Below are 20,809 nucleotides of genomic sequence, written 5' to 3' on the forward strand. Positions count from 1 at the left end.
TTCTAAAAAATTGTCTTCGGCTGAGAGAAATTGCCATTTGAAGAATGGCGACATTGGTTGGAGGGGGCTGTCCATTCTATTACTGTTATTACCGATCATAAGAACCTGTCATATCTCCAATCAGCTAAACGTCTCAACAGTAGGCAAGCCAGGTGGTCCCTGTTTTTTACTAGGTTCAGTTTTTTTGTCACCTTTCGTCCAGGGGTCAAAAATATCAAGGCTGATGCTTTGTCCCGGAGCTTCCCTGGTGGATATTACAGAAGTCATTACAGAAGATATTACAGTAGTCATTTCGGCATTGTACCCTGAACTAGAGGGTGAGGTGTTGGAGGCCCAGGGGGACGCCCCTGCCTCCTTCCCTCCAGGAAGTTTATTTGTACTGTCTAGTCTGCGCCGCAAAGTAATTAAGGAACATCACAACTCTGTGCTTGCTGGTCATCTAGGTGGTAAGGCAACCGCGGATCTCCTCTCTCGTCTTTTTTGATGGCCGGGGTTGCATCGGGATGTGATTGAACACGTATCTGCTTGTAGTATTTGAGCGTGTTCTAAAGTATCGCATACCCGTCCGTCTGGTACTCTTCCTCCGCTACCTATCCCTAGCAGGCCATGGACACATTTGTCCATGGATTTTATTACTGACCTACTGGTTTCTGCAGGCAAACGGTGGTTTTGGTGGTTGTAGATAGGTTCAGTAAAATGGTTCATTTCGTCGAATTACCTGCACTTCCAAATGCAAAGACACTTGCCCAGGTGTTTATAAATGAGATTGTGAAGCTTCCCGGGGTTCCCTCCGATGTGGTGTCAGATCGAGGGGACCCAGTTTGTTTCCAAGTTCTGGAAAGCATTTTGTTCTTGCCTGGGGGTGCAGCTGTCCTTTTCCTCTGCCTTCCACCCTCAGTCGAATGGACAGACCGAGCGCGTCAATCAGAATTTGGAGACCTACCTCAGATGTTTTGTCTCTGAATATCAGGAGGATTGGGTATCCTACTTACTGCTGGCAGAATTTGCCATTAATAATCATTTTCGAGAATCCACTAGCAGGTCCCCGTTAATTGGTGCATACGGTTACCATCCACAGTTTGGTACCTTTACTGGGGGAGGAGCTTTGGGAGTTCCTGAGGAGGAACGTTTTGATTCATCACTCTCCTCGGTGTGGCAGGGGGTTCTGAGTAATTTAAAGATCATGGGAGACAGGTATAAATGTATGGCTGACAGAAACGCTTGCCGGGTCCGGACCTGAATGTGAATGACTTTGTGTGGTTGTCTACAAGGAATATTAAGTTGAAAGTCCCTTCTTGGAAGCTGGGACCTAGGTTTATTGGTCCCTATGAAATAACCGCCGTCATTAACCCAGCAGCGTTTCGTCTTAAGCTTCCTCAGGCCCTTAAGGTCCACAATGTTTTTCACAGGTCCTTACTCAAGAAATATGTGGAACCTTTTGAGCTCTCACTCCTACCGTCGCCCCCAATAATGGTTGATGGTAATCTGGAATTTCAGATTTCGAGGATTGTAGATTCTCATCTCCAACGTCGTTCGATAAAATACTTGGTGCACTGGAAGGGTTATGGTCCAGAAGAGAGGATGTGGGTTTCATCATCAGAGGTGAACACTCCCAAGTTGGTTCGTTCATTCCACACTTCTTATCCTGAGAAACCTGGTCCTGAATGTCCGGAAGTCACTCGTAGAGGGGGGTACTGTCACGGGTGTTTCAGATGTGACAGACAGTTGCCCTGCAGTTGGTTGCAGAAGAGTCCTTCGTTTGGCATTACAGACACCTTGTTAGATCTGTCTCACTCTAGGACCCAGCAGCTACCTCCCTCCTGCTAATTGACACCCAGGTCTGGGTGTTTAAATACTTGCTGTTTGCTACTGGCAGGAGCCGGTGATGTTCACATGTTCATATGTTCTCTTGTGAAGGCTTGAAGCTGTTGCAGTCTGCTTACTTCCTCTATGGTGCTTAAAGGACATTCGGTGCAATCTCTCTGAAGTTGGCTCAAGCTAAGTTATTTTCCCCCGTGTTTATCTCCCTTGTTGTCTTTAGTTGTTAGTGGGGACTGACTAGTGCTCACCCCCCTTCCCTATCCAGGGCCAAGCTCTAGTTAAATACAGGGTTTAGGTTCCTGTGCGGCGATTGGTGAGGAACCAATGAGGTCCCCACCCCACCTCTCCCTATTGTCTGGGCTGCCTTCCCCTCTTCCCTTCTTGTTGCACTTAGTCTTTCCCACACCTTGCGTGACACATATTTATAAATTAACAATAATTAAAAACAATTGGTAGGCACACAAAATCAAACATGTTAAATCATACAAGAGTTAGGTGGGCCATGGCACCAGACTCCTAGAAGTATAGGCAAAATAATGAAGGAGAACGATAATTAGTACTTAAGTGTTGGAAACGGATACGCAAAAAATAAAGAGCCCAAAATGATCAATGCTTGAAGATGGTATTAGTAATAAGGGAAGGGGGTGTCACATACACAGTGGCGTCTACAAGACCTCACCTTGTATGTCTACCAATTGTTTTTAATTACTGTTAATTAATAAAATATAGTTATCATTTACTATTTGAGTTTTTCAATTTTTTTGCATAGATTTTTTATTCCAGCGTGCATATTGGCTTTAAACCCAAAGCTCAGGATACTGATGTAGGTTTGGCGTAAACATACAACAACTTGTCCCTTACTTAGTGGTAATGTTTTATCATGATGGCCCAAATAGTGTTTTTTCAAACAAGACTATTTAAGTTTGAGCCATTTTAACTTATTCGACATAAAGGGATTGTCCCAAGAACGACATTTATCACCTATCAACATGATAGGTAATAAGCTTCTGATCTGTCGGGCCTAGACCGCTGGGACAGTCAACATGAATCCCTTATTTGAATGTAGCGTTGGCAGCACATCCACGCTGACATCCTATAGGACTCCCAGAGATAGGTGAGTGCTATACTCAGCTATCTCTATAGTTTCCACAGACAATGAACAGAACTACAATAAGCATCATTGCGCGCTAATCAACTGTAATGGGTGGGACCCCTATTCCCATAATCAATAGTGGTTCCAGCACTTGGACCATTTATGATCAGACCCTTCTATCTATGAAATTAATCTGGCCTAAACTACCTGTCCTTGTAGACCCCACACATTTTACCATCACAAATTTGGTGAGTGATGATAATAGTCACAAATTTTGCCTCTAATTTTGCATTAGTTAAAACAGCTTTCTAAATGTGGGTCATTGTCATGAGTAAGGAATTCACACCTCTATAATGTGAAAATAGGTACATGGGGGAAGTCTTTGAGAGGTAACCACTTTAAGCCAATTAAAACCTAATTTCGTCATGCAATATCTTCACTAACGATCTGCAAAAACCCATAAAAATGAAATGTTTTTTAGCCAATTTGGAGACAATCTGCCAACAGAAACTGCACGTGTCCTGATTGTAGAAGTTTGAGAAAATGCCCTACTAGAAACAAGGCCTGAGGATGGACAAAGCCTGCAATGTCCTTCTCATTAAATCAAATTACACAGAAGAAGCATAAACCTAAATTATATCTAAAGGATCAGCTTTACTTATACCTTCCACATAGAGTAGCTGGTATTTAATGGATATTTGTGGGGCTCCTCTGGCCTCTGCTCGGCAGTACACCACTCCACTTTGGTTGATACTGGGATGCTGGTATATAAAACCTTTCTTTACATCATAGGTTATGTCTCTGCCATCAGTTTTGATTTCTTCAGCCGGGAACTCTCTGTGTAGGGTGACTTTAGCAGATGCAGTGGTCACACGACATGGAATAACTGCTGGTTTATCTGGGTTCATGTAGACGATCTCAAAATAACTTGGAGATGGTACGAAGAGTTCACCTTTACCTGCAACAGAAGGAGGTTTTATGTGAATGTTATTTTATCTGAATAGTCTAGCTCCAATGCTTTTTTCTGTTATTTATAGGCTGCAGATTAACATGGCCACTGGAACATGGACTTCTTTGTAAATAATTGTATTTATTTTTGTTATTGTGGCCTCTTCAAAGAAAAAAAATGAAAAAAGGAAAACAATAAAAGAACAACCTACCTGATTGTAGGTTATATCTCTACCATCAGTATTTATTTCTTCAGCCAGAAACTCTCTGTGTAGGGTCAAACAGATGTAGTAGTCACATACATGGTATAACAGCTGTTTTTTCTGGGTTCATGTAGACATGTAATTCCAAAACCCCATGTTTTCAGGATTTCCCTAGTATTGCACAGGTGAGAGAACCTGTGGCAATTTCTGATGGCTTGATAATAATTCCACCACCCGTGTAATACTAAGGATGTCCTGAAAACATGACACGTTGGGGGCCTTAAGGACTGGAGTTTGGAAAAAAAAGATGCTCAAAAGATTGAGCATATGAACTGCAGCTTGTTTTTACAGAGAGCTTGGAAAAGCTCTGTGTGAAACATACGTCGGAGTGGGGGCTCTCCCTCCCTATTAGGTATGTCTTAGGATATTTTATCATCATGGTGTACAGTTAGGTCCATATATATTTGGACAGAGACAACATTTTTCTAATTTTGGTTCTAGACATTACCACAATGAATTTTAAACAAAACAATTCAGATGCAGTTGAAGTTCAGACTTTCAGCTTTCATTTGAGGGTATCCACATTAAAATTGGATGAAGAGTTTAGGAGTTTCAGCTCCTTAACATGTGCCGCCCTGTTTTTAAAGGGACCAAAAGTAATTGGACAGATTAAATAATTGTAAATAAAATGTTCATTTCTAGTACTTGGTTGAAAACCCTTTGTTGGCAATGACTGCCTGAAGTCTTGAACTCATGGACATCACCAGACGCTGTGTTTCCTCCTTTTTCATGCTCTGCCAGGCCTTCACTGCGGTGGTTTTCAGTTGCTGCTTGTTTGTGGACCTTTCTGTCTGAAGTTTAGTCTTTAACAAGTGAAATGCATGCTCAATTGGGTTGAGATCAGATGACTGACTTGGCCATTCAAGAATATTCCACGTCTTTGCTTTAATAAACTCCTGGGTTGCTTTGGCTTTATATTTTGGGTCATTGTCCATCAGTAGTATGAAACGACGACCAATCAGTTTGGCTGCATTTGGCTGGATCTGAGCACACAGTATGGCTCTGAATACATCAGAATTCATTCGGCTGCTTCTGTCCTGTGTCACATCATCAATCAACACTAGTGACCCAGTGCCACTGGCAGCCATGCATGCCCAAGCCATCACACTGCCTCCGCCGTGTTTTACAGATGATGTGGTATGCTTTGGATCATGAGCTGTACCACGCCTTCGCCATACTTTTCTCTTTCCATCATTCTGGTAGAGGTTGATCTTGGTTTCATCTGTCCAAAGAATGTTCTTCCAGAACTGTGCTGGCTTTTTTAGATGTTTTTTAGCAAAGTCCATTCTAGCCTTTTTATTCATGATGCTTATGAGTGGCTTGCACTGTGCAGTAAACCCTCTGTATTTACTTTCATTTACTTTCATGCAGTCTTCTCTTTATGGTAGATTTGGATATTGATACACCTACCTCCTGGAGAGTGTTGTTTACTTGGTTGGCTGTTGTGAAGGGGTTTCTCTTCACCATGGAGATTATTCTGCGATCATCCACCACTGTTGTCTTCCGTGGGCGCCCAGATCTTTTTGCATTGATGAGTTCACCAGTGCTTTCTTTCTTTCTCAGGATGTACCAAAATGTATATTTTGCCACTCCTAATATTGTAGCAATTTCTCAGATGGGTTGTTTTCTGTTTTTGCAGCTTAAGGATGGCTTGTTTCACCTGCATGGAGAGCTCCTTTGACCGCATGTTTACTTCACACCAAAACCTTCCAAATGCAAGCACCACACCTCAAATCAACTCCAGGCCTTTTATCTGCTTAATTGAGAATGACATAATAAAGGGATTGCCCACACCTGTCCATGAAATTGCCTTGGAGTCAATTGTCCAATTACTTTTGGTCCCTTTAAAAACAGGGTGGCACATGTTAAGGAGCTGAAACTTCTAAACCCTTCATCCAATTTTAATGTGGATACCCTCAAATGAAAGCTGAAAGTCTGAACTTCAACTGCATCTGAATTGTTTTGTTTAAAATTCATTGTGGTAATGTCTAGAACCAAAATTAGAAAAATGTTGTCTCTGTCCAAATATATATGGACCTAACTGTATTTCATTTTCAATGGTAATCGTTTGTATCCCTAACCATGTAGTATTTATACACACTTATCTGTAAGCACCTTGATTACATTTTTATTATTTGTATATTCCTACACCATGTCTATATAATTACAACCTTTGACATACTATTACAGTGGGTTTTTGCCCCTTGTTTGTTGTTACCCTTACAATATGTATTATATGGCTCTCTACTTGTTTTTAGATTTTTTTAGATATTGTTCAATACAACTAATTTATTTAATTAAACGCAGTCATCATAAAACTGCTTCAAATAGGAGTTGTCTTCAGCTGGACCCATTAAGTTAAGGATGGCCATTATTGTTATCTGGTGGGCCAGTTTGACCCTTTTCACCTATTAGCTGTCAATTCATGATGAATTAACACATCTTTACTGGCACCTGCTACCTTGAAATTTATACTCACTTTCCCTTCTATCGGCCTGTTTTTTTTTTTTTTTTTCAAGGTTGGCTGTAGTTGCCAATTAGACAGGTTGCTAGTTCACTTGCTTTCAGCCTGCATTCCAACTTCATAGGTCTATTAATGAATACACAATTATCTGGTTCTTTAAAAGTTTCTTCCTTCATGATACTTTAAAATTACTGCCACAATAAAGTGCAAAATCTTAAAATAAGATGCTTGACGTGTTTTGTATAACCTCAGGGAGATTTCAGGCACAGGTGTTTCCAATGGCGTGACCTGCTTGGTTTCAGGTTCAGTGCTCGGGTCACATTTCTCAGTTTGCATAATAATGCAGATTAATATCTAAACCTCATCAAGGAGATGAGAATATTACCATTTCTAGTCTGGTGACATTTTCCCCATTTTTTGCATTGGTGATTGTAGAGCTGATAGTTCTACCCCCTAGATAGGTCATAAATCTAGCAGAATAAGTGCTTACTATTCCAACCAGTTTAATAAACGTATGTGCAAGTGACGCGCCCCTTGGGCCGAGTGTGCACGTGTGTGGGATACCCGAAGCCGGGTCTCTGGGGGTTGTAGTCTCCGTGGCGGCGACCCGGTCCCGTGGCTCAGGGTGGTCAAACCAGTGTCAGTCTTTATAGGGTTTTTGTGGTTTAATGTCCGACTACGCCACCCGTGGATTGCGGTCAGGGTGTACCACCGCTGCGAGGCAGTCCGCTGAGGCTGGTGTGGTGTGCGCAGCTAAAGATGGGATAACTCCCCACAGGAAGAGTATGGCCTCAGGGCAGGGAATGTGGATGATGGGAGTGATGGTGCACGGGCGTCCCAGTACTAGTAGTGCTGTATGCGGTGAGAAAGCAGGAACGACTCAGAGTCTTTGCAGTGCAGTTCAGGGTCTTTACTGATGATATTAAGGCAGACCCTCCCGGGAGTACTGGCTAGCATAAGGGGCCTGGTCTGTCTGCGAGCAAGCAGGAGTTCCCCTGGCCAGGTGGAGTTGTAGGCCTCCCCGTCTATCTGCACTCTTCCTGGCTACCTTGCTGTAAGCGAGTGGAAGTAGCCCACGTCCCTGAGTATACCGTGTAGTGCTCACCCGTATGGCTGGTGACTTGGGGCCTTCTGATAGCCTCCGCTCCTCGATGGCGGTGCTGGTCCCTTCCTTGTGACTGAGTCTCCGGGCTTCTTTGGCCAGAGGACCTGGAATCCCCTGCCGGCTGGATTCTGCTGCTGGACTTAGAGGTTCCCACAGCCTCGGACTCCGGTGTCCAGTCGTAGTCTCTTCAGCCAGGACGAGCAATATATCTGCTTCCAGTCTCTGGCACTCAGCTCCTGCTCCTACAGAGCTCCTAGCTGTTTCTCGCCCTGTGTCTGGAACTTCACTCCAGGCTCTGACTGTCTAACCCCACCCCAGACCCAGTTTATAAGGGCAGATTCCTCCCCTCCCAGGACTGGGCAGGAGGTGTTGCATGCTTAAGGGCTCCTGACCAGGAAACCTCCCACTTGCTCTCAGACGTAATATTTCTATTACTGTGGTAACCAGACCCCTGGGGTGCCACATTCCCCCCTAGTAAATTTTAGTACTCTGGGACTAAACACATTTTTAAGAAAACACAAGTACAGGGTATAAACAATAATACAACAACATATGTACAAGAAGCTTTAGTCTTTAGAGGTCACGGCGTGTCCGTAACCGGGTGTCCATGTCATCCAACAAGGTGAAGTCTTGGAACAGAGTAGGGGACCTGTCCAAAGCAAACCCCGAACGTTGGCCCTGGGCGTGGCTGCAAGGCTGAGGCTAGCTACTTTGGGCCACAAGGAGGCCACGCCAGACAGGTTTTTCTCTTTCGCGGCCATCTTCGCAAGAGGCACCAAGGTGCAACTATCTACAATTTTAGTTCCGGTTACTCAGCGTCCATAACCTGTCAGTCCAAATAAACCTGCAGGATAACTAGAGAAACATAATCAATGAACAGGCAACAAAAACATAAACCTTTTTCAGCATTTATGTATGTACAGGTAAATATATACTTGGCATTAGACTCTCCAGCGAGCGGGCATCTGTCCTCTAGTGCTCCTGGTGGACCTACGTAACCCACTATCTGGTTCTGCACTACAGAGTGTAGAAGGCGTTGCGGGTAGGCCTGGCAGCTTTCTGCGTACTCTTTGGCTCACTAGGGGCACGGCAGGCTCACTACTAGCAGAAGGTTGATTCTCCTGGGCTGCTGGTATGGATTCTTCTGCCTCCTGGGCCGGCTGCTCTTCTGACACCTGTTCTTCTGTAGGCCCTTGAGGGGCTGGCTGGAGAAAGGTGAGGACGGGTACCACGATAGCGTTGTTGATTTGTGTCCAGGACTGGGGAAAGTCTCCGAGTACTGTACTGATCATTTCTTCCCTTTCCTCTGCGGGTTGAGGGTTCTCTTGATCTTCGTCTGGGCTTTGCAGCTGCTCGGGACACTTTTTCAGGTGGTCTCTGGAGACAATGGCTGTGGTCTCTCCTCCATCCTTACTGATTACACAGACTTTTGGGTTATCATGACTTGAAGGCAGTACTGTGTACGGGTCCTTCTCCCACTGGTCGTCCAACTTGTGGAGCCGCCTTTTTCTCTTCAAGACCTGCTCTCCGCTCGACGCTCTCCTGTACTTTCCGATACTGCTGCTGCCGTTCTGTATCCCAGTCCGCCTCTGGCGAGGTGTCCTCAGGTGTCAGGACTCCCATATCCACGTCAATAGGCAGCTTACCAGGTCTTGCTCTCATTAGGTAAGCCGGGGTACAGTTGGTGGAACCTACAGGGATGTGATTATATAAGTCCACCAGATCAGGCAGTTTTTCAGGCCAGAGACTGCGTTCTTCCAGGGGCAACGTTTTTAGCAAGTCTATCACCACCTGGTTCATTTTCTCACATAGTCCGTTGGTCTGAGGGTGATAGGGCGTTGTTCTTATCTTCCTGCAGCCATACAGATTGCAGAACTCTTGGAAGACCTCCGCTTCGAAGGCTGGTCCTTGGTCCGTCAGCACTTGCTCCGGATACCTGTGTGGACGTCAGAAGTGCTGCTGGAAGGCTCTAGCTGCTGTTTGAGCCGTTAAGTCCTTGACAGGGACCACCACCAGGAACCGGGAGTAGTGATCTACGATGGTGAGGGCGTAGACGTACCCAGATTTGCTTGGAGCCAGTTTCACATGGTCCAGAGCTACCAGCTCCAGTGGCTGCCTGGTGATGATGGGCTGCAGAGGAGTCTTCTGGCTGGCGCGGTCCTTCCTTCTTAGGTTGCACGGGCCACAGTCTCTGCACCACCTCTCGATGGCTCCTCTCATGCCTACCCAGCAGAACAGTCCACGCAACAGGAACTCCAGCTTCTTCCATCCGAAGTGTCCTGCTCCGTCGTGGTATGCCTCCAGAACCATAGCCGCATCTCGTCTTGGGACCACTACCTGCCAGGTCAGCTCATGTATTCTAGAGTTGACCATTCTCCGGCACAGCTTCTCCTTGTAAAGAAACAGTTTACTTTTCTCCTTTCACAGTTGCTTGGTCTCCTCCGGAGCGTCTGGGTCAAGACGGGCATCAGCCTGTGTCAGCATTTCCTTCACCAGACGGACTGCGGGATCACTGTCTTGTGTCTCCGCCCAGCTGTAGTGGGGTAAGGGATTGAATGTGGCAGAGCGCCTGTCCCTTACACGGTGGGAATACAGGGTAATCCCATGACGGTGGAACGCAGGGAGCTTGACTTCTTCCAGTTCTTCTGGATCTTCCCCTACGTCCGGTAAGTTTGGCATTCTGGACAGGGCATCCGCATTGGCATTTGAGCATCCCGCCCGGTATTTGATGGTGAATTCATAGTTGGACAGGCGGGCCATCCATCTCTGCTCCAGGGCACCAAGTCTTGCAGTGTCCAGGTGTGTCAACGGGTTGTTATCCGTGTACACAGTGAACTTGGAAGAGGCAAGGTAATGCTTGAAACGTTCGGTCACTGCCCACACCACTGCCAGGAACTCTAGCTTGAATGAGCTATAATTCTCAGGGTTCCTCTCTGTGGGCCGTAGTTTTCGGCTGGCGTAAGCGATTACCCGTTCTCTCCCCTGCTGGATCTGGGACAGTACGGCTCCTAGCCCGATGTTGCTCGCGTCCGTGTGGAGGATAAAGGGCTGGCTGTAGTCAGGGTACGCCAGGATTTCATCCCCCGTGAGGGCCATCTTCAGCTGGCGGAAGGACTCTTCTTCCAGCTTTTCCCATCTGAAGGGTGGCTTCTGGTTTTTGGCCTTCCTGGATTGACCTATCAGGAGGTCCTGCATAGGAGCTGCCATTTTGGTGAAACCAGGAATGAATCTTCGGTAGTAGCCTACCAACCCGAAACTGCCGCACTTCCTTTATGCTGGAGGGTCTTGGCCAGTCTTTAATCACGGTGATCTTATCAGGGTCGGGAGCCACTCCGTCAGCACTCACCACGTGTCCCAGGTACTGCACCTTTGGTTTCAGCAGGTGACACTTGGATGGTTTCACCTTTAGGCCGTAGCTTGCCAGGGCATCAAACACTCCTGCCAGGTGTTTCAGATGGTCCTCGTAGGTTTTGGAATAAACGATGACATCGTCCAGGTATAACAGGACCGTCTCGAAATTCCGGTGTCCCAGACAGCATTCCATCAACCGCTGGAAGGTTCCTGGTGCGTTGCAGAGCCCGAACAGCTTACAGTTGAATTCGCTGAGACCCATCGGGGTGGTGAACGCAGTCTTCTCCTTGTCCGCCTCTGCTACAGGAACCTGCCAGTACCTGCTAGTAAGATCCAAAGTAGAGAAGAAGTTAGCAGATTTTAATGCAGCTAAAGATTCTTCTATCCTAGGTAACGGGTACGCATCCTTGTGTGTGATTCGGTTGACCTTTCTGTAGTCTACACACATTCTCATTGTGTTGTCCTTCTTTTTCACTAGAACTAGTGGAGCTGCCCAGGGGCTACAGCTGTCCCTGATTACCCCAGCCTCCTTCATGTCCCGCAACATCCCCTTTGCATGCTGATAGTGTGCAGGGGGTACAGGTCGGTATCTTTCCGTTATGGGTGGATGGTCTCCTGTGGGGATGTGATGCTCTACCCCCTTTACTCGCCCGAAGTCTAGCGGGTGCTTACTAAAGACTCTTTCATACTCCTGAACCACCCGGTAGACTCCCTGTTTTTGGTGTGAGGGAGTGGAGTCAGTACCCAAATGCAGTTGCTGACACCAGTCCTCCATTTGTTTCTTAGAGCCGTTACCTTCCTCTGGTTGAGATGGAGGCAAGGGTTCTACGGCCTTTACAGAATTTTGGTTTATGGTGAACAATTTGGCTAGCGTGGCATACCGGGGCAGGTGTACTTCTCTCTCCCCGATATTTACGATGCGGACAGGTACCCTCCCATGGCGTACATCGACCACTCCCCGTGCTGTCAAAATGGTGGACCTACTGTCTGAGTAGACGGGCTCTACCATTGCTTAGTTGTCTCTACCTTTTAGACCAATAGCTGCCCGGCACCATATCATCATCTCACTTTTCGGGGGCATGGCAATAGGGAACGGGTCACACATTCTCACGCTACCAATCTCACCACCAGATAATTCCACCTGTTGCCGTTTCATCAGTGCCCGGATCTCTTTTTGGAGGACACGCTGCTGGCTGGAACTGGCATTCTTGGCAACCTGCTGTAAAATGAGAATCACCTCTGCAAGACAATTTTCAATCACGTTAGTTCCCAAGGTTATTCTAGGGTGACTCTCATGACGGTCAATGTCCACAATAATCAGTCCTTGTGCCGCCAGTTCGACCTTACCGACCTTAATGGTCACCTCTTTGAACCCCACCTGCGGCACGGGCTGACCATTACTGGTGATGATACTCAGGTCGTCATCTGGGTAGCGGGTTATGTCCGAGTCATTCCAGTACCGCTTAAAGAGCACGTACGGGATGGTAGTCACCTGTGACCCAGTGTCTAGTAGGGCGCTCATAGGAATGCCATCCAGTACCACAGGCAAGACCGGACGTCCCCCTATGTATTTATCACGCCAGTTCGATGGGCCTGATGATCTTATGCCTGGGGGTTGGCCCTCTGCCCCAGGTTGTGCCCGTTTAAATGACAGTACCTTGCCATATGTCTGGGTTGATTGCAGCGGCGGCAGATGGGTTGTCCCTCCTCGTTGTATCTGTCGCTGGGTCTTCCTCTGGACGATGGGATCCTCCTCTGTTGGTGCCATGGGACGTCTTCCGGACTGGTGGCCAGCTTGATCCTTCCCGGAGGAGAGACCTGTAAAGACTGCACAGTTCGGGTTAGCGCAGCTACGCTTTTAGTTAGCTCTTGGACCTGATGGTGCAGGTCTGTAGCCAGGTTGTTGTCCAAAGTCTGCGCACCAGCTCCTACAGGCTCTGCAGACAAGGGCGCCGCCTCTTGATGATAGGTAATAGCAGGGCGCCGGTGGGTTATAGCGCTACCCGGTGCCGGTTCTCGGAGCACCCGGATGGCCCTGTCTTTGAACTTTGCAAAGTCTAAACCAGGGTTCTGCAAGGCCATTGCACGTAACTGGGTTCAGTGGGCGTTGGACAGCAGACCCTCAATGAATTGCTCAGTTAACAGTTCATCTGCATTCCGCACACTGTCAGGGTCTGCCTGTTTAACGGCTCCCAGGGCCTCTTGCAAACTCAAAGCATAGTCTCTTATACTGTCTTGGGCCCGCTGCTTGGACCCATAAAATCTCATTTTGATCTCGGCTGAGGTGCTGGTATCAAAAGTGTCCTTCAGACGGGCCAAGATCTCCTTTACGGTCTCCTTGTCCTGGACTGACCAGGACTTTACTTCACGCTGGGCTGCACCGGTTAGCTGGCCTATCAATATGCTCACTTTCTGGCCCTCCGTCAGGGGGTATACCTTAAATAGGCTGTACAGTCTCTCTTTAAAGTCGCTTAGGGTATGCGACTCCCCTGAGTATTGGGGCAGCCAGGCCGCTCCGGGGATGTAAGGCATTGTAAATGGCATTACTGCGGCAGTGGCCGCGCTGATGGTAGAGGGTCCCTCCATGTCCGTCATCTTCCTCCCCCCTAGTTAAGTGTGGCCTACCTTCCGACGATCCTCTTCTATAGGCCGCGGCTCCGCTGGTGCTGCACCGGACGAGGACCTTGCGTCGCGTCCTGGTGACGTCAACGTCGCTCTCTCTCCCTTCCAGGACCTTGAGCAGCGTCGGTGCGTGGGGCGGAGCTTCAGGTCTCGCGCGCTTTCGGTGTCCACGCCCCTCTTCTTCCCGTGCGGCGTCCCGAAGATGGCGACCGATGGCAGGAAAACGACTGCGGATGGCGGGAAACGGCTGAAGATGGCGGGAAACGGCTCCGGATGGCGGGAACCTTCACCACGGCAGGTATGACAGTCTTTTGAAGGCACGCAGTACCCGGTGGTTGCGGGCATTAAATCCTGCCGACTACGCCAAAAGTTGACGCGCCCCCTGGGCCGAGTGTGCACGTGTGTGGGATACCCGGAGCCGGGTCTCTAGGGGTTGTAGTCTCCGTGGCGGCGACCCGGTCCCGTGGCTCAGGGTGGTCAAACCAGTGGCAGTCTTTATAGGGTTTTTGTGGTTTAATGTCCGACTACGCCACCCATGGATTGCGGTCAGGGTGTACCGCCGCTGCGAGGCAGTCCGCTGAGGCTGGTGTGGTGTGCGCAGCTAAAGATGGGATAACTCCCCTCGGGAAGAGTATGGCCTAAGGGCAGGGAATGTGGATGATGGGAGTGATGGTGCACGGGCGTCCCAGTACTAGTAGTGCTGTATGCGTTGAGAAAGCAGGAACGACTCAGAGTCTTTGCAGTGCAGTTCAGGGTCTTTACTGATGATATTAAGGCCGATCCTCCCGGGAGTACTGGCTAGCATAAGGGGCCTGGTCTGTCTGCGAGCAAGCAGGAGTTCCCCTGGCCAGGTGGAGTTGTAGGCCTCCCCGTCTATCTGCACTCTTCCTGGCTACCTTGCTGTAAGCGAGTGGAAGTAGCCCACGTCCCTGAGTATACCGTGTGGTGCTCACCCATATGGCTGGTGACTTGGGGCCTTCTGATAGCCTCCGCTCCTCGATGGCGGTGCTGGTCCCTTCCTTGTGACTGAGCCTCCGGGCTTCTTTGGCCAGAGGACCTGGAATCCCCTGCCGGCTGGATTCTGCTGCTGGACTTAGAGGTTCCCACAGCCTCGGACTCCGTTGTCCGGTCGTAGTCTCTTCAGCCAGGATGAGCAATATATCTGCTTCCAGTTCCTGGCACTCAGCTCCTGCTCCTACAGAGCTCCTAGCTGTTTCTCGCCCTGTGTCTGGAACTTCACTACAGGCTCTGCCTGTCTAACCCCGCCCCAGACCCAGTTTATAAGGGCAGATTCCTCCCCTCCCAGGACTGGGCAGGAGGTGTTGCATGCTTAAGGGCTCCTGACCAGGAAACCTCCCACTTGCTCTCAGACGTAATATTTCTATTACTGTGGTAACCAGACCCCTGGGGTGCCACACAAGCACATTGTGTTTACAGAATAAACCATTACATGCAGTGCAGTGCATTATCAAAAAATGAGAAATGCAAATAATAATAGTCCATCAATTTAATTAAAGGGAGTTCAAACTCTTTGACCATTACCATCAAGCACATAAGGCTGGGTTCAGATGGTCATTGTAACAATCTAACCAGTCATTTCTGCAAATTGTGGACACAACTGGCTCTGTGGGCAGCTTCTATGAAGCGGAGCAAGAGGTGCTTGCCATTGGAAGCATCCATAAAACAGACCAGAAGAGTTCATATTGCGAGATTCTCCAAACGGATCTTAGGTTCTCAGCTCCAGCACAGCTTCAATGGTAGTTCTGCAGGTCTTTTTGAACCATCTGGAAGTGATGGAACCCTGACCATGTGTGCTAGCCTCAGCATTGAAGGTAGCACAGTGAAACTAGTAATTGGCTGCAGCGGTCACGTGTGCATGGTCTGAACGTCATTTGGTTAAAGGCTATTCAAAGGATATTGAATTTTAGAATCGCTTCTTCCAATAGAGTTCAAGTCCTCTTCCCCTCTGAAGAGACAATTTGGATATTGAATTTCCCAGAGGAGCATTGTTGGCATACAAGTCTCCTTACTCTGGCATGTCATTCTCCATAAGGAAAAACGTTATCCTTTAGACCAGGGGTCTCAAACTCGGCTGGGTATATGGAAAAAATTTGAATTTGGGGGGCCGCATTCTTTGCAGGTCAAAGTGACATTTTTAGTGATACCTTTTTTTTGTATACACCGTCTGAACATTTTTGCTGTGTTTATTTTTTTTATAGCTTGGGTCGTTACGGATGTGGCGATAATAAACGTGCACTTTTTTGTATTTACGTTAATTTATATATAAAACAGCATTTTTAGTGGCAAAATATTTTTTCATGCTTTATTTTGTTTATTTATTTATTTTTAATTTTTACAATTTTGTTTTGTCCAATTGGCCACATACAGTAATATTGTTTTACAATTAGCACCATATAGTAATTCTGGCAAACATCTAGTAATGTGCCCCATCCTGGTGGTCCCAATCTTGTAGTAATGTGCCCCATCCTGGTGGTCCCAATCTTGTAATAATGTGCCCCATCCTGGTGGTCCCCATCTTGCAGTAATGTGCCCCATCCTGGTCCTCGTCTTGGACTAATGTCCCCCATCCGGTAGTAATGCCCCATCCAGGTCCCCATCTTGTAGAATTGTCCCCTGCGCTGTTCTTCACACACACATAAAAAAAAGAAAAAAAAAAAAACATTCTTCTCACCTGTCCTCCGTTCCCTCGGCGTCCTTTGTGCACATGCGGCCCGCAGGCACAGACCCCTTGACGATCCCGACCTGGTCCAGAAGGAGCCGCCGACAGTAGCGCTGCATTGACCGGCTCTCTGCACAGCATTTCCAATGCCAGCCGCCGGCCAATCAGAGGCCAGCAGCTGATATCTGCGCATGGCAGTGATGTCATACGCCGCTGCGCTGGGACGCAGATATCAGCTGCTGGCTTCTGATTGGCCGGCGGCTGGCATTGGAAATGCTGTGCAGAGAGCCGGTCTCTGTGCGTCAATGCAGTCCTACTGTCGGCGGCTCTTTCTGGATCAGGTCGGGATCGTCAAGGGGTCTGTGCCTGCGGGCCGCATAAAGCAGCCTCAGGGGCCGCATGCGGCCCACGGGCCGTGTGTTTGAGACCTCTGCCTTAGACAGTCAGAGGCTTCTTATTTAACTAAATGAGATCTCATGTGTTGCACTAAGGAGAGGCAACACTACAAAACATGTGTCTGCAAATTGAGATTCTGACAAGGCTTGTTAAAGCGTCGATATTGCCTTTTATTATGTTTGCTACTTCCACTTAGTGGCACTAGAGTTCAAGTCGTCTTCCTCTCTGAAGACATAATTTGCATACTTAATTTCCAAGAGGAGAATTGCATGGCTTATAAGTCTCCTTACACAAGCATATCACTCTCCATCAGGAGAAATGTTACCCAATAGTCTCCCACTTTGTGCTCACTTGCTAAAGTCTGTAAAAAATATCTATTTACATGAAGATATTTTTCTTCAGCATGTGGATGAGATTTGTTAAATCTATATTCCATTGCAAATTTTCAACCTAGAAGTCTGCAGCATTTTTGCTATGTGTGCAGGATAATTTATGTGGGAGCATATTGCTGAATTAAGTACACCCTCTTCATGTTTTCAACCGGAAACTTCAAAGCCAGTTTCACATGTTGTTGGAACACAGCCCATGCTCCTATTGGAATACCTGGCCCCACTGCTGGGTCTCCGGACCTGAGCTAGCTGCCAAAAAATCATATATGAGGCTAGGACACTGGAGGCCGATCGGGGAATGGTCTGTGTTTGACGGACATGTGAAACCGGCTTAACAGGTTGTTGTAGCGTTCAAGCTTTTCTGTTTATTCTGACCGCAATGGCATTATAGAGTAGATTGTTTAGGTTTTTATCCAGGTCAAAATGCTCTACATATCCAAAACTGCAAAAGTGAATCCACTAATAAGCTATTACACCTGTCATAATGTAATTTGATTTTACTCATGATTGTTACCAACTGGTTGTGATCTAGCTTATCTTATTTCTATTACATAAATAGGGAAGAACTGTTTCAGGAGTAAATCAAGTGTATCTTCCCCAACGGCCTCCGGATTTCAGTCATAGAGGTGTGCTGGTGTGGCTTCAGTCACCACTCAGTATATAGTCCAGTGAGTGACGGCTGTAACTGCGTCCTGGCAGTGACTTATGGACATCTCTGCAGTGTATCAGTCAATGAGCTGTGAGAGGTGAATGCTTGCAAGACTTAAATCCAGAGGCTGCCAGGAGGAATAAACTTAATTTCCTCCCAGTAGCCAGGCTTTCAGTTTGTCGGCTGGGCAGCTTTAATTCAATGAACCTGCAGATTAACCCCATATCTTCAGGTTAATGGCATTTGGGGACATGACAGGCTCCCTTTAAGGAACAGGACTTTTGTAAGGACTATTTTTCTCATAAAAATGTAATAACTTGAATTTCATTCACAAGCCATTTCATGCCTGCAATATTGTTAGTTAGGCTGAATTGCATGCTACAAGATGATCTCATAAATATTTTTTATAGGATGGATATTGTTTCATGATAACTAATAAATCTAATAGAAATGTTTAACAGATTACTGTCATTACCTGTAATTTACACATCTAGTTGTTAGTGAAACTAGTCAAACCACCAGCAGCATAGCTGCTGGGGGCAAAGGGGTTCAGAGGTGCCCGCCGGGAGCTGCTCTCTGTTCTGTGGGCCACAGGTCACTTTTGTTGTCTGCAAAACATCAGGTCCTGGCGAAGTGCTGTGATGACGTCATCATGTGAGGACTAAGCACGCTCCATATGCGGTGGGTGCAAGTTGTGCCACACTGGATGCCCCTGTTACTGATGAAGAGGTCTGAGGTGCAGCTCAATAGTAGCAAGGATTGCACAGTGTCCTACTTTATTTAATATTCACTAGATTGCTGGTGACATGGCTGGGTTAGAGCGCCGCATGGGATCAACACCATTGGGCATACATGTCCAATGTAAGCATGAAGTGTGACAGAGAGAATGAAAGGTTCCTGTTTCCCAGAAGTACATGTAAGATGCACACAGAGAGTGTCTACTCTATAGCTAGTTAGCAAGTGGGGGAGAGCAGCACTTGGCATATCTGTTGTGCTTCAACAAAGCTATAGAGAGGTCTACAGAAGATCAAGTACAGAGTTTAATCCTGTACTGTGGTCTCTTATTTTTCTTGAATATAAACCCTGGTACATGTCATTTACTCAGGATTTACATTGTGACTGGAATAAACAATGATTAAGGCTCAATCACATTTAACCTATATCCATTCACCTGATGGATGACAAAACAGCATTTTTCTGGCATTTATGAGGCTGATAAATGTTAATGCATAAAGTGTGTGCGGCTCTCATACACTGTGGGAGCTACTGAGGGGGCCTTTTTACAGTGTGTGGGTTACTGTGGGAGGCATCATAAAGTATGGGAGACCCCCATACAGTGTGCGTGCATCATAGTGTGGGCGGCTTTCATTCAGTTTGGGGCTACTGTGGGGGTCTTCATACAATATGAGGGCCACTGTGAGGGGCCCTCATACAGTGTGCGGGCCACTGTGAGGGGTTCTCAGACAGTGTGAGGGCCACTGTGGGGGGCCCTCATATAGTGTGAGGGCTATTATATGGCGTGGGGACTACTGTGGGGGCTAATGTGGGGGACATTATATAATGCGGGGCTACTGCAGAAGCCATTATACCGTGTGTGGACTACTGTGGGGGCCATCATACAGTATACTGTATGGGGGCAATTATACAGTGTGGGGGCTACTGTGGAGGCCCTCATGTGGTATAGGGGCTACTGTTTTGGGCCATTATACAGAGTGGGGGCTATTGTGAGGGCCATTATACAGTGTAGGGCTACTGTGGGGACAATGATATAATTTGGGGGCAATCATTCTGCGTAAGGACTACGTAGGTCCATCATACAGTGTATAGTGGAGCTGTGGGCCAATCATACTATGTATAGGGGAACTGTAGGCCCATTATACTGTGTATAGGGGAGCTGTGAGCCCATCATACTGTGCATAGGGGAGCTGTGGGCCCATCATACTGTGTATAGGGGAGCTAGAGGCACATCACATTGTATATAGGGGAGATGTGGGGCATCATACTGTGTAGAGGGGCGCAATGGGGGCATCATACTGTGTATAGGAGAGGTGTAGGCCCATCATACTGTGCAAAGGGGAGGTGTGTGCCCCTCATACTGTGTATAGGGAAGCTCTGGGGGTATCATACTGTGTGTCATGCTGTGTATAGCGGAGTTATGGGGTCATAAAACTGTATAGGGGAGCTCTAGGCTCATCATACTGTGTATAGGTGTATAGAGGAGCTGTGGGCACATTATACATTGTATTGGGGAGCTCTGGGGCACCATACAATAGGGGAGCCATAGACTCATAATACTTTGTATATGGAAGCTGTGTGTGTGGGGACTCAGGGGACATTATTACATGTTCAGTAGGCACCGATTGTGATTGTCAAAGGTGCACACAGGGGGCATTATTACTTTCTAGGGGGAAAATGTGGGCACAGTTTTCTAGGGCACTTGCAAGGGGCATTAATATCTTCTAGAGGGCAATTTTACCATCTAGAGGACATTTTCCTTTGTAAGGGGCACAGTATTTGGCATTATTATGTGGGGCACCAGGAGGAGCACTGTTTTATTGCCACACAGCAGGTGCAGTAATAGGGACAAATACGGCAGCAGCGGCTCAGCATTGGCGTGACAGTAGGATGAGGAGTTTGTGCTTGTTGGGAATAGATGGGGATGGTGCTGGAAATGTGAGAAGTCAAATGTGTCTTTGTTGTAAACTTTGCAGACAAGTCGTGGTTGGAAGTTGTCATGGCGGTCTGGGGTAGAAAAAAAAGTGAATGACGCCATCAGAAAGAACACCAACTGTAAGTCACTATCTACAGTTGAAACCAGAAGTTTACATACACTATATAAAAAGACACATATGCATGTTTTTCTCAATATCTGACATGAAATCAGAATAAACCTTTCCCGTTTTAGGTCAATTAGGATTACCATAATTTTTAATATTTGCCAAATGCCAGAATAATGAGAGAGAGAATGTGTTTCACACTTTTTTGTTAAGTATATAATTCCACATGTGTTAATTCATAGTTTTGATGC

The 20,809-nt window shown here is 47.0% G+C and overlaps 1 protein-coding gene across 2 annotated transcripts in view; it reads right to left on the reverse strand.

Moving 5' to 3' along the window:
• PDGFRL (platelet derived growth factor receptor like) overlaps window positions 1–20,809 on the reverse strand; it is a 269,942-nt gene that overhangs the window by 59,223 nt on the left and 189,910 nt on the right. For both annotated transcript variants that reach the window (XM_073656666.1, XM_073656674.1), the window contains exon 4: window positions 3,579–3,872. In XM_073656666.1, the coding sequence (XP_073512767.1) occupies window positions 3,579–3,872 (294 nt within the window). The remainder of the gene's footprint in view (window positions 1–3,578; window positions 3,873–20,809) is intronic.

The sequence above is a fragment of the Phyllobates terribilis genome, unplaced genomic scaffold, assembly GCF_046119375.1.
Source record: "Phyllobates terribilis strain yellow unplaced genomic scaffold, ASM4611937v1 Scaffold_1__5_contigs__length_1240528914, whole genome shotgun sequence".
In the NCBI taxonomy this organism is placed as follows: Eukaryota; Metazoa; Chordata; class Amphibia; order Anura; family Dendrobatidae; genus Phyllobates; species Phyllobates terribilis.